The sequence below is a fragment of a genome (assembly GCF_019968985.1).
Source record: "MAG: Porospora cf. gigantea B chromosome Unknown PgB_NODE_686_length_12397_cov_137.042, whole genome shotgun sequence".
In the NCBI taxonomy this organism is placed as follows: Eukaryota; Apicomplexa; class Conoidasida; order Eugregarinorida; family Porosporidae; genus Porospora; species Porospora cf. gigantea B.
Window position 1 is genome coordinate 1 of NW_027179206.1, and position 12397 is coordinate 12397.

Consider the following 12397-nt stretch of genomic DNA (forward strand, 5'->3'; position numbering starts at 1 on the left):
GAACCTTTATCATTGATAAGGAGGGAATCGTTCGCTCTACCATCATCAACGATCTTCCTCTGGGCAGGTCCGTAAAGGAGGTGTTAAGGATTGTTGACGCTCAGCAATTCACAGAGGAGCACGGTGAGGTGTGCCCGGCGAACTGGAGGAAGGGCAAGGCCGCCATGAAGCCGACTGCTGATGGTGTTGCTACTTACCTTAAGGAGAATGTATGCTAAGAAGAACTGCGGAGTGAAGATGAGTCGTAGATTTAGATAAGTCGTTGATTTAGATAGTCAAAAATGTTTAACAACCGCGCATGGTGCTTTGCGTCTAATCTGTGCGACGACCGTTGCGGTACCGTCTTCTTAGCATACCTGCTCCGTCAGTGCTTCGCCTGAGGCACCGAAGGCCGCAAGGATGTAAGGGCCGGGCGGAAATGGCTCAATTTCGGGCATGAGTGTGCATAGGCGAGGCATCACTCGCGCAGCACCATACGCCCAGCGTCCGACCGTCAGCGCCAGCGGACCTGTGAACAACGAAAGTGTGAAGCTCAAAAGCTTCAAGTCTACGTTCGAGGCGCACATTCACGCAAGCTGCCCATTCTGCCCCTCATGGACTGATTGGCTCACCAAGCTGACGAATCCAACTGGGAACGTGCAGGACGTCTTGGTAGGCCTGTATGTGGCAGTATGCCGTTCGTTCGGGGTCCTGCACGCCGTCGACTTGCCAGACTGTGACTTGTGCTGGAGCCACTACCATTTGAAGTACAGCGCCTGCGACCTCCACTCTGATCCTATCGACTACGACTGGTCAGATGACGCCGTGCTCGAGGAGGTTCTGGCCAACGTGGAGGGGTTTCACGCGACGCTAGCCAGCACGCTGACGCAGCTGCTGCGTGTAAAGTGAGTCAGGGAGGCCCGCGCGATGCAGCGAGATAAGCCCCACAGTGTCCGTGGTCGCAGAGATTCTGCGAGTGGTCTCCATTCCGGTCTCACGGATCTGTAGGTATGTGCGCGCGCACCCAGAATGCGGCGTGACCAACTTTCTGACAACCGGGTTGCAGAAATGCCGTTTCCAACTGGAACGGTTTCTTCAGAGTCTGATTGGGTCGGTTCTGAGGCCATTCGTGGCGACGGACGACTTCTACCTACAGGAGAGGTGTATCGTGACGACTATTATGATGCTCGAGTCCGTGGTCCTAGCCTATGGTAGCGACTTTGGGGTCACAGATTGCATTTTAAGCTGGACGAATGGTCTGCTGCGAGACGTCTCCGTTCTCCTTCAAGACTGGAAGTCTCATCGGTACTTACCATATCGTATGGTTGCCTCGGGGGCAGAGCCCACACCGCCTGAAGACGGGCATGATTGCTGGACACATCGCTGCTGTATTACCCTCGGCCCTACTGTGTCGACCATGGATGCTGCTCTAGAGAAGCAGCTGTGCTACCTGCGGATTATCTTCTTGATGCCGCGGGCAGTTCTGCTGCTGACCAGCACCAAACAGCAGATCCCTGTGGCTGCGCTTCAGGACATTTTCCAAAACTTCCTGCTCGTCATGTCCGTGCAGCCCGTGTTCGTGCCTTTGGCGCACCGGCAACCGGCGGTCAGCCCCCTGTGGATAGCTGTATGGCAGGGTACCTCCGCTTTGTGGTGGGGCGTGCTAAGTCGATGGGCCGTGGTAATGACAGCATTGCATCGAGCGAGCCAAGCGTGCGATGAGGCGTTGGAGCCCTCCAGGAGTAACTTGTCGTTACCCCCGCTATGCAGGGCGTTTTTCGAACCCGGTGGTCGAGTGAGTATCGTTTCGCGTTTTAATTCAGGCTTCGGCGCGAGTCATGGCTGGCATTTCCGATGTAGTTTCCTCCTACATACATCCGTTTTCACGCGCGCTGAAAGACTGTGTCATCGTCGCACCGCGTGTCACCTTCTTTGAGCCACCGGCGCACTATATGGCTGCCTGCCGTTGTCAGACCACCTTACGGCAGTTGGAGGGCGTCGAGATGGAGTTCCAGCCGGCTCCTGCGACCGGCGTCTGCCACGATAAACCCTCTGTGGCCTTAATGCTAACTCCCCGAGACGTCTTGATGGACTGTTTGTGTCTGGTGGGGGACGCCACTGCCATACTACAATGTGCCGCGTTGCCTGGTCCGAACAGCTATCTTTCTCAGACCTGCGACGACTCCGGCGCTGCCCGCTTCCTTAACCTGCTGGCCATCCGCTGCGAGGGTACTCTCGAGTTCACATCTGACCTTACAGGTCAGACAATTCCTGCTCTCTTGGCGAACCTCGCCGCCTTCTCGGATGGTGACGGACCTAGCATTGCCTGTCGGGCGATAATGCTCCGCATATTTCAGTTCTTTGTCAGCGCACTGGACAGTCGGGTCGCTGAACGACCCAGTCTCCTTCCCGTGCTGAGGCAAGCCTCCGTGTCCGTATCTGACACCTGCGAGTCGCTGGCTCAAGCTATCGCGGATCCCAACATTGTAGTGCACACCCCCAACGTTGACATCGACGTCTTGTCCTTGGTGGCTGGGCTTCACATTCCCCGACCTGAGCTGGAGATGTCTCCTGGGTTTTCCACCCCTTTTTTCGAGATTCTGAAGAAAAAATTGTCGTCTGAGAAGCACGAAGCCTTGGAAAGGTTGGAGGTCCTGGCCGTGTGTATGCTTCGCGCAGCCGACCTGGCTGCCACAGTCCATCTGATACGTACTCACCTGGACACCGCCCCCTCCGGCAAACGACCAGACAGAGCCTCCGACATTCGACGTCGCATGCATAGCGCGTCTCCATCGGGGATTCTGGACTCGGAACCCGTCCATCTGACGGTGCTTCTGCACCGCTGTGCGGGCAAGCTGCTGAGACAGATCTCTGAGACCGTAGAGGGATCCTGCTACGAAGCAGAGCTGAACCAGGAGACCTACATCTTTGCCCGAGATCTCTTCCAGTCCATCTTGAAGCTTTTCACGGCCATTCACAGCGAGTACCAGGGATCAGCGTTGCTGTCCTCGGTGGCCCCTGGGCTACGCTTCATCCGATACCTAGTCTACGCCGCGCTGGAGGATCCCGCCTTCATGTCTGCCCTGGTGTGGCAGGGCTTTCGTAACGTCTTCTCTAGACGTTTCTTTGTGGAGATGACAACTGCGGTCTTGGTGACTCACGCGGATGAGTTGCTCCTCGAGCTGGGTCTACCATTCAGAATTCGACCTGACGACGCTGAGTTGAGCCCAGCTGGAGAGCGCAAACACCCGCTGTGTGTGTCGATCCGTTACCTGGTGAAAGTAGTACAGCAGTTCGCGATGTCTAGCGACCAGCATTCCTCTGACCTCCAACCAAGACACCTAATTCAGTGCCCGCTTATACGTGACGTGGCCTCTACCGAGGAGTTCCTCGAGGCCGTACCACCGGGACTGAACAGCGTGTCCATCATCGCAGCGCGGTTTCTCTCGGCTCTCCGAGGGACCTACACCCCTTGTGGGTACTTGCTCGTGTATTCACTGCTGCCTGGCGTCAGGCAGTCCACGTCCGGCGAGTGGAGCTACTTTCAACGCCTTCTGCCTTTTTGCCCCTCCGTCGGGATTGCAAGCCTGAGCCTGAGTTGTATTGCTATCCGCCTCTCCCCGCCCGTCCTGGACGACGAGCAAATCGAGTACCTTCATCTACTGCTCTCATCCGATGCCATTGCTGCCCAGGTTGCTGGGCTGACCTTTCTGAAGCAACTCCCAACCGACACCTACATTCCTGCCAGATTGACCTCTTTAATAGAAAAGTTGGCAGCGATATCGTTTGCGCCTCCTCGACCTATCTGCCTAGAGATGGGTCTCCCCGTCACCGGGTTTCGCGTTAAAGACCACGAGCACTGGCAGGACATCGTGTCACAATGGACGTCAGCGGCCGCCCAAGTGCATACTCAAACCAAGGTAGTGGAGTTGGCGCAGGTGCTGCTGATACGGTTTCCATCGCGACTCTACAAGCCACGGCCCCTGCTGCTGTTGCTTAACGGCATGCGGCTGGACGTATCTGCCGTGCTCGACGACCTGTTGAGGGATGTGGAAATTCGATGTCCGGCTTCAGTTGAGACTGCTTTGCCGTTTCCAGCCACACAAGAGCAGGGTCCATTGCCTCAGACTGTAAATATGCTTCTCTCTCACCTCCATCCGTGTGCCATCGAGGAGCTGCCCAATCGGCTAGAGCCAGTGAAACCGCCGTCGCTGTCGCCGCACCTCTCGTTGGACTCAACAGTGCCACCTCCCGAACATGTAGCTCGAGTGCGCCTTCTGATGGTGGCTGCCTCAGAGAGCCAGCTGGTGAGTGCGGACGCGCCCATGCTTGCCCAACTTGTCGAGGCCGCCTTGGTACTGGTGACGTGGAGCGCCATGACGCTGCAGGAGATAGTTGGGTGGCTGCAGAGTCTCACGGTGAGGTCCGCTGTATTGGGAGACGTCTGGCAGCGCGGGGCGTCGAATCCAGGCCTGCGGACTCTGACGTGCCAGCTGGTCAGTCAAGTCGTCCCTGCTACTGAATCACTGAGCGCTCTACTGACGTCCATGGTCGAGAGCTGTCCCGCGTTTGATATTCTTCTTGACCAGATTCACCTCAAGGACGTTATTCAATGGCTGGACGACATCCGTCCCAAGGCCTTGCTTCGCCTCCAGCCTACAGACGTGGAACAACTTGGCAATGTTCTGGTCGCCGCCGTGAACAACTCGTGTCCCGAAATCCACTCCAGGTGCTTCGAGCTGCTGCTAGCCGGCGTCGTGTCCACTGCACTCGTGCGCCTTTTCGACGCGTCAGGCCCTCGCCAACTGACCGACGCGCAAGGAGAGGTCTTCCTGGACCTAGTGAGGCAGCACCTTCTGCAGGTGCCCTTCGAGCAGCCGGAGCGCACGTGTGAGGACTGTATTTCCGAAGGAATGGTCGTTTGCCAGACTTTCTGCCTCTTCACGTTGGATAGGTCGGAGCATGCCCTCGAATCTGTGGTGCTCTTCTGCAGGCACTGGCTGAGTTTTCTTTCGCGTGAGCGAACGGCGGTGCGACCTCACAGTGTCAAGCACACCCTGGGCCGCTTCCAGCGAGTAACCTCCGAGGAGCTTCTGCAGGCCCTACTCCAGCTGGTGGCCAGGTGCGTGGCGTGTCCAGGCGCCATCGACCTGCTCCCCTTGGTACCTGTTCTCCACGTAGGCGAAGTCGGAGACCTGAGCCAATGGCTACACACGAAACCCACCGCCAAGGCCATGGAGACGTTCGAAACGTTGCTCAGCCAGTGGGCCTCGCTTATTAAGACCACCCCCGATTCCGCACTAGTGCTGAAGCTACCTGCTCTCCGCAAATCCACTGAGGCTCTCTGGAGCCTACCGGACAAGTTCTACTCCTCCATTCACTGCGATGGCACAGAAGACGCGCAAGGCTCGCTCTTTACCGACGTCAGCAAACGCCTTGTTGACTTGGCCTTAGGCGTCAAACACGTCTATGCCTCTTCCGTAGAGGAACGCAAAGAGGCGGTGCAGTCCAACCAGTGGCTGAGTCGGTCAACCCCAAGCGCGGAGGCTGATTCCCTGAGTCGACTCAGCCTTGTGGCGGGCGCAGTGGGAGTTCTGGCCTGTCGCGTCCCAAACTGCGCGGTAATCTTCTCGATTCTTTTGGCGGTCTATCCCAGGGTACCGGGGACCAACAAAACCTCCTGTTTGCGTCTCGTGGAAATCGCCGTGAAGCTTCTGTCTATACGCCCCTTCCTACCAATCCTCGTTGCCCCCACGCTTCGCGTGCTGGACTCTCTGACGTCTCAGGAGGTGAAAGCGATTCTACTGGACCCTGTAGATGTGCTACCGACTGACTTCCTATCAGCACTGCTGAACTCGCCCCACTTTGCCATCACGATCTTATGGATTTCTCAGAAGAGCCACGAAGCCCTGATCAAGTATGAGCCGCGGCGGGCCACGCCCCTCATCCTTACCTCGACGCTTCTATGGCTTATCGCGGAGCCCACTTTCCGGCGGCGGCTGCTGGAGACTGTATCCTCCATGTCCGACACCGAGGTTACTACGACTTTCGAGCAGCTTGAGTACGGTGGGGGAGAGAATGCGCTTCACACGCTCCTTTTGAAAGTCCTTCATCTGCAATGCTGGGGTCTCCTTCTTCTCCACCACGAGCGTCCTGTGCTCAGTCACTGGGCGACCTTCGTGGAGGAGAGCCTGCAGCTCGATTTCGCGCTTCGGGGTGTCGTCGCGGCGCGCCTACTGGTGTATGTGGTCATTTCGAAGTGCGCGCAGAAGGCCAACCGGACACGGTGCAGTGAGTGGGGTTTTGCCTTCCGACGCAGTATTGCCGCGGCTTCGGAGCATTTGCGAGAAACTCGCAGCAAATCACAAAGTTAACGGTCCAGAGCTTGCGGCATTCCACACGCTTCACAGACCCGGGGCTGCGACCGACCAGCTCCCTTTCCGTCTACCTTCCTTCTGTCTGCAGTCCGTTGGAAAGCTGCCGTTGAAGCCCCTAGAGCCCTTCCTCCGTGATACTGCGACATGCACGCCGGTGTGGCAAGTTCTCGCCTGCACCCCTTGGCACCCTGATGCGCTTTGTCTGCTGGCCGAGGCAGCAATGAAGCGATACCCGCCGCCTCCGACACTGCTGCCGGCCCTCCTTAACTTCCTGGGCGTGGCGCAAGATCCGAAGGCGCCTGTGGTCTTCATTGAGGACTCTGTCACGCGGGTACAGCTCGTAGCCAACGTAGCTGCCTACCTTAAGAACGGGGCCGTCATGCCGCCGGGCGCCGCAGCTCTTCTTGCTACGCACTGTGAGTACTGGACAGCGACGGAGCCGAACGGACGACTTGCTACTCTCCTCCACGTTAGCGGCCGGCAATTCCGGGAGGCAGCGGGGTGCCCTCTGAAGTATTTAGCGCTACCTCCTCATGTGCAGAGTTGGCACATGATCTGCAACGTTCAGGCTATTCCTGACTGCGAGGAGCGACTGGAGCGTCTGTGCGCTTTGTTGACATCTGATTCGTCCTCTGCGGTCTCCAATCACGTAACTGCCATGATCGCCGCCATTATGGTGGCGGAACCCCATATCTCGCTGCGGGCTGTGTTCCGCGCGATCGAAGAGCCTCCTGTCGCGTCACTGCCAACAGTGCTGACGCTCGCCGTGCTTGTGTACCAAAATCGCCCCAGTAACCCGTTCTCTCCGTCGCTTCTGAGAGTCATGCTCTCGAAGCATGCTAGGGGAACGCCGGACTACTGGGTGGTGATGAGCGCCATCGACGCCTGTCTCCGGTGTGAGCAGCCATCGCGACCCTTCGCTGGCGAGCTGGGAGAGCTGGTCGCTGCCTCGTTGGAGGCCCACGTGGCCGACGAGGCCACAGGGCACCTGTCGGTTACCATCTGTATGGACGTGCTTCGGCTGCTCGTCCGACTTCCGCCAACCTTCGTCGAACCGCTGCTAAGCAGGGTAGCCCCCGCTCTACTGCACGTCGCTATAAGAGATTTCTTGAGCATGGCGGATGAAGCGTCTTCTGGGATTTTCGACGGAATGCTGTCTGGGGACACCGCGGAACTCAGCTTCATCCTGGACTGCCTGGTTCGAGGCGCCACCCGGTCCCCCCACCCCATTCTCGCGGAGTTCCTGGTGCTTTTGTCCTGCCTCGGCAGCCATCTAAAAGCCTGCCCCACCGTCTACCAGTCAGTGTTGGATTCATTTCTGTCTGTTTCACGGCCCCCCGCGTTCGTCGGGCTTGACCAAGGCCAACTGCTGCTCATCCTGGAGGTTTGGTGTAGGTGGTCGGCGTTTACGGCATCATTGCCTTGTTTCGCTGACGCGTTACTTGGAACGCTGGACTTGCTGGACGCTTGCGGAGACACTGAAAGATTCGTTGCTCCCTGGGTTGATGTTTCGATTGGCGAGGAGGCCAGCCTTCCCATGGCCAGCCTGCTCATGTTCCAGCCGGGTTGCAACGTTCTCCGACGAACCACCGTGCACAGGCGGTGTTCGCCGTCGGTCGTCTCGGCGACGAATGCTCTGGTCCCTCTCTGCATGTGCCTCGTGCACTGCCCTTCTCGACGAGACCCTCTTCTCAGGCGGATCGAGTCCGCGCTGCCCTCGAATCCCGCTGAGCGGCTCCTCACTCTCATGGAGTCTCCTCGACTGTCCACCGCACTTCATAGCGACTTGTTCCCCGCGTGGTTTATGACTTGTGACGTGCTCCTAAGCCCCATCTTCTTGGCTAACATGGGGACAGCCCTTCCGACCCTTCTGAACGGCTGTTCTCCACCAAATCTGATGCTATCGAAATACATCTCCACCGTCGGGAGCTTGACTGCCGGCCAGCTGACCTGCAAGCGGGGCTTTCTGGCCCCCGTCCTGAAAGCGTGCGCAGACCTGTCGGAGCGGACCATTCAGCTGCTGAACACAGCCACCACCGTGGCCCCAACGGCGTTGGATGACCCTGGCGCTCCATACCGTCCCCTTCAGGCCGATTTCGCGCGCTGCGCGCTCTCCAACCAGCGTGCTGTTGTGGAGACTTCCACGGTCGGGCTTACTCAGTGGATGGTCGAGCTGCGAGTGCCTACGTCGGCGAAGTATTTCTGCTTCACCGACCAGGCGCTTGCCGAGGCGCTGAGACATCGAAAGCGTCTTCGGTCACATTTTGCCAAGCTGATGGAGCACTTGACGCCTCTGTGTAGGGAAGAGCCGTTGCTGTCGTCCTCTCTGGTGCTGCTGGCTGACGGCTACGGACTCGACGAGCTTTGTATCGACCATCTGGAAGCTGCAGTCCGGCGCCAGCCGAGCCATCGCGCACGCGTGGAAGGACTGCTGCTCCGGCTGCTGAAGATGACTGGCGCGTGCAGCAGGCGACTGGAAGCCGTTGTCGGGTCCTCTGCCGTTGCGGAGCTCGTCGCGTCCGACGACCGCCAAGGCATGCTGCAGCTGGTGGACGCCTGCGAAGCCCCAACCCACGTGAATCTGCCCTCCTGCTCGTGCTTCCCTGAGTTTGATCGGTGCTGGTTTTCCCCTGGCCAGCCGAGGTCTCCTCTGGCCTCCCTGGCGTTCTTCCTGCTTGCCACCCCGGCCGAGCGGAGCGTGTTCCTCCGACACGAACAGCTGCTCGGTCCTGAAGCCGTGTACCGAGCCTCCATCGCCTCCGTGGCCGACACGGCAGAAGCACACCGGATTTCCGAGGCCGGTCGATTCCAGCAGGCCATGCACGCCCTGTTCTTCCCGTTCAACCGGGTCACGTGGCTGCTGGGGGAGGAGCTCCGAGAGCTGGTGGGCTTGCTGGACGGCGCGGACAACACGTCAGCCGTGCAGAACCACATGCTTAAATGGCGACGACATTTCGAGGAAATGCGACGCCACATGAGTCTCAAGTGCGTGGTGGAGCTCTTGACTGGGCGTGTGCAACTGCTTATGGGAGTCTGCAAGCCGTCCATGGCGGCCGTAATGAGTGAAGTGGGTCACAACGTCTCCCTGCTGATAGACCTGGTAGCCGGTAGGTCTCGGACCCCACCTGAAGTCTACACCGTTCTGAACTCCTCCTTTCCCTCGCGAGACTTGAGACTGGCCGTGTGCCTCTGCCGGGTGCTGGCGGACTCCCCCCACCCGGCACACTGGCTCACGTGTTTGAATCTGGTCAACGGGCTGGCCTTCCCCGCGTTCGAGGTTGTGCCCAGGCTTCCGGTGTCCGTGCTAATCCAGAACATAGTAAGTATGGCCTCCGAAATCCGAAACCGCGCTCCTTCTGTGAATCCTGATGCGCGGACCCGAGAAAACCTATCCGAGCTGGTGGATGCGAGCCACGGCCTGCTCATCCGAGCCAAACTACTCCGCAAGCTGCCGGCTGACGTTACTGACGCGTTCTTCGCTATGACTCCCGCGAACCCAGCCTTGTTCGCCTACGAAGGCGGCTCCGCTGCAGATCAAACAAAGTACTGTTTGCGGAATATTTGGGACTCTTTGTGCTTGAACCCGGCGTGCCATCCTTCGTGGATGGAGCTTTCTGCCCTCTTCCTACGGTTGCACCGGAACCCAGGTCTCGCTCAAATCGACACCCAGGAGGAGCTCCTCGCTCAGTTCGACTCCTCGCTGTATCTGTGCATGGCTTCGCAGTGCGCCTTGCTCTCTGGCGTATTAGGTGGTGGGCCTGTAGCAGTTCTTGAGGGCTACAGGTTGCTGGTGGAGAATTTCCAAGTCACGGACGCGCCTCCGCAGCTGGAATTCGTGAGCCTTCCTTTGATGCAGACCTTTCCCATCAGCCACATTTTTCCGTTGTGCGCCGACTTGATTTCCAACAAGGCCGGCACCTGGGTAGACTCGCTGCTTAATTCACGAAACATGCCTGATTGGAGGTCCAACAGGACATTGGCGACACAGGATGCTCACCCATTCTATTGCGAACCAGGCACAATACAGTGCGCCACAGCGTTGCTGCCCGAGGTGGCTGCGCTTTTCCAGGCGGGAAACGCTGAAGCGGGCTGCGATGTCCATCGTAAGAACTGCCGCCTTCCCCAGCACCCCGATTACCTGCCCTGTGAAATCGTCAACGAACCTGTATTCAACCCGGAGGCACCGACACCCACTTGGGGTTCTCCACCGAGCCGGCAGGCTCTACGCGTCTACCCCCGCGCGATTCAGAGCAACGCGTGGCGGCATCGTCGAGTGGTGTCGTGTTGGCTCGATGCCACATTCCAACTGGCCATGGCGAGTCGCACAGGGTGCACACTGCTGGAGGAGGTCGTTGGGCCGAAGTGCGTACTTCTGGAGCATCCGGAATCGCCGATGCTGAGACTCTCCGCGACTCAGGCCACACAAGACCCTCTTAGAGCGCTAGCCCTGGCCACCACTCACAGAATCCTCATCACGAGCGAGGAGGAGAAAATATCGACGCCGTTCGACGTGACAGCCTTCGTGGAGTGCACGTACGGAGTTAAGATAGAGGAGCAAAGTCGCCTCGATGACAGTGCTAACTGGTTCCTGCGACTTCTGAAGGTGGATGAGATATCGCCTCAGTGGTACAAATAGAACTCATAAACAACGACGACATCCTAGATACGAGAAACAGCAGCTGTTCAACGTACAACGCTCAATCACTTCTTTTTTAGACACGCGAAGCAGCTACTGTGCTGTTTAAGTCTTGGCTTATACGTCCGAAGAAAAGCCAGCTGTTTTCGATTGATCGCCCCTCGCCGACGGTCTCGAAGGTACTGAACTGCGTCTAGAGGATCGAACTTCTCAAACTCTATTAACGCGATGGCCACCATCAACTGCATAAGCGGTCCCCAAGGAACTCACGGGTGCCCGACCCAGGCCAGCGACGCAGTGCACTGCCACTACACCGTCGCTGCTGCTGACATGCTTGACAATCTCGAGCCACTCATCTACTTTTTGATCCGAAGGAGCCTCTCCATCCCTGAAAATAATCTCGTGAACGTTTATCCCTGCGGCTTCAACCGCAGCTTTGTCGTAGGTCGGCTCACATGTGCGAACCAAGTCAGTGACATTGAGCTGGTTCATTTGTTCCAGGTACTGAGAGAGGTTGTCGTCGTTCGGACAGTCACAGATGAAGAACCGCAGGCGTCCTTTATCGATCAATGTCGGAGGATTCATGAATGTCCTCATGGTCGGCTAGTTGTCATTCAATACTGGTGTAATTCCAACTATTTCTGCCGGTATGTTGAGGGCACTGTTCTGCATGTCATGAGTAGCAGTTGCTCACACAACCATACATACTGCCGATACACTGCCCACAGCAGGGCATTTCTTAAACACAACTCAATACTCGCGCTCGATACTCAGGGGCTTTTCGGCAAAAACATCAGGTGCGTCAATGGCCAGAAGGCACTGGAAAGACAGGACGCCAAGCAAGATGAAAATTAGCGTTGTCAGAAACATCCCCACTTGTGTCTGGATAAGGTGGCCCTAGAACTCTCACCGGGACCATCCAAATAACATGGGGCCACTTAGGCTCTTCCGCGGTAGTTTGGAGCATGCGAGGACTGCCATTGCTCGCCGAAAGGACGTAAAGAGTCGGAGCTTCAGTCTTCTGCTGAATCTGACTGACACACTTGTGGTAGTCCTCAATGTACGTGACGGAGTCAGTGACCGCGAGTTCTTCACGCGCGTGAAGAAAGACTGACGCGGAGGTGGCAGTCTCTATCATAGTCTTCAGACCTTTCCATTGAGACTGCAGAGCTCCCAAGAACGAGTCGGAATTCATGCTGTCAACGTTGCAGATGACAACATCTCCTTCATGCTCCACCTTGAACTGACTGGCCATGGAGTTCACCAGATGCGAAGTGTCCAATGTGTCAGAGTGCGCCAAGCCATCGAGGCTGAGTCAGCATTTGATATTAGTCTCACTAGTTTCTGTTGGAGAAGAACACGGTAGGTCCGGCCAACGCAGTGGAGGCGAGCGCCAGGAGATAAA

At 57.6% G+C, this 12397-nt stretch overlaps 3 protein-coding genes across 8 annotated transcripts; 1 reads left to right on the top strand and 2 right to left on the bottom strand.

Annotated features, from left to right (window-relative positions):
• Nucleotides 1-435: 435 nt before the first annotated feature.
• KVP17_004152 (uncharacterized protein) lies at nt 436-10992 on the top strand (the record flags this gene model as incomplete). Of its 4 annotated transcripts, XM_068522092.1 has the most annotated exons (4): nt 436-884; nt 913-1774; nt 1803-6270; nt 6299-10992. In XM_068522092.1, the coding sequence occupies 4 exons, from the start codon at nt 436-438 to the stop codon at nt 10990-10992; spliced, it is 10473 nt and encodes a 3490-aa protein (XP_068372348.1). The 4 variants fall into 4 exon arrangements, with proteins under 4 accessions (XP_068372348.1, XP_068372347.1, XP_068372346.1 ...); XM_068522090.1 differs by lacking the exon at nt 436-884 and having other exon boundaries at nt 1163-1774; nt 1803-6353; XM_068522091.1 differs by lacking the exons at nt 913-1774; nt 1803-6270; nt 6299-10992 and having other exon boundaries at nt 436-888.
• A 65-nt stretch (nt 10993-11057) lies between these two features.
• On the bottom strand, nt 11058-11589 carry KVP17_004150 (uncharacterized protein; the record flags this gene model as incomplete). 2 transcript variants are annotated; one of them, XM_068522086.1, is made up of 2 exons in its annotated part: nt 11058-11234; nt 11263-11589. In XM_068522086.1, the coding sequence occupies 2 exons, from the start codon at nt 11587-11589 to the stop codon at nt 11058-11060; spliced, it is 504 nt and encodes a 167-aa protein (XP_068372342.1). The 2 variants fall into 2 exon arrangements, with proteins under 2 accessions (XP_068372342.1, XP_068372343.1); XM_068522087.1 differs by having other exon boundaries at nt 11263-11577.
• A 153-nt stretch (nt 11590-11742) lies between these two features.
• On the bottom strand, nt 11743-12247 carry KVP17_004151 (uncharacterized protein; the record flags this gene model as incomplete). Of its 2 annotated transcripts, none has more annotated exons than XM_068522089.1 (2): nt 11743-11811; nt 11903-12247. In XM_068522089.1, the coding sequence occupies 2 exons, from the start codon at nt 12245-12247 to the stop codon at nt 11743-11745; spliced, it is 414 nt and encodes a 137-aa protein (XP_068372345.1). The 2 variants fall into 2 exon arrangements, with proteins under 2 accessions (XP_068372345.1, XP_068372344.1); XM_068522088.1 differs by having other exon boundaries at nt 11743-11874.
• Between the last annotated feature and the right edge of the window lie 150 nt (nt 12248-12397).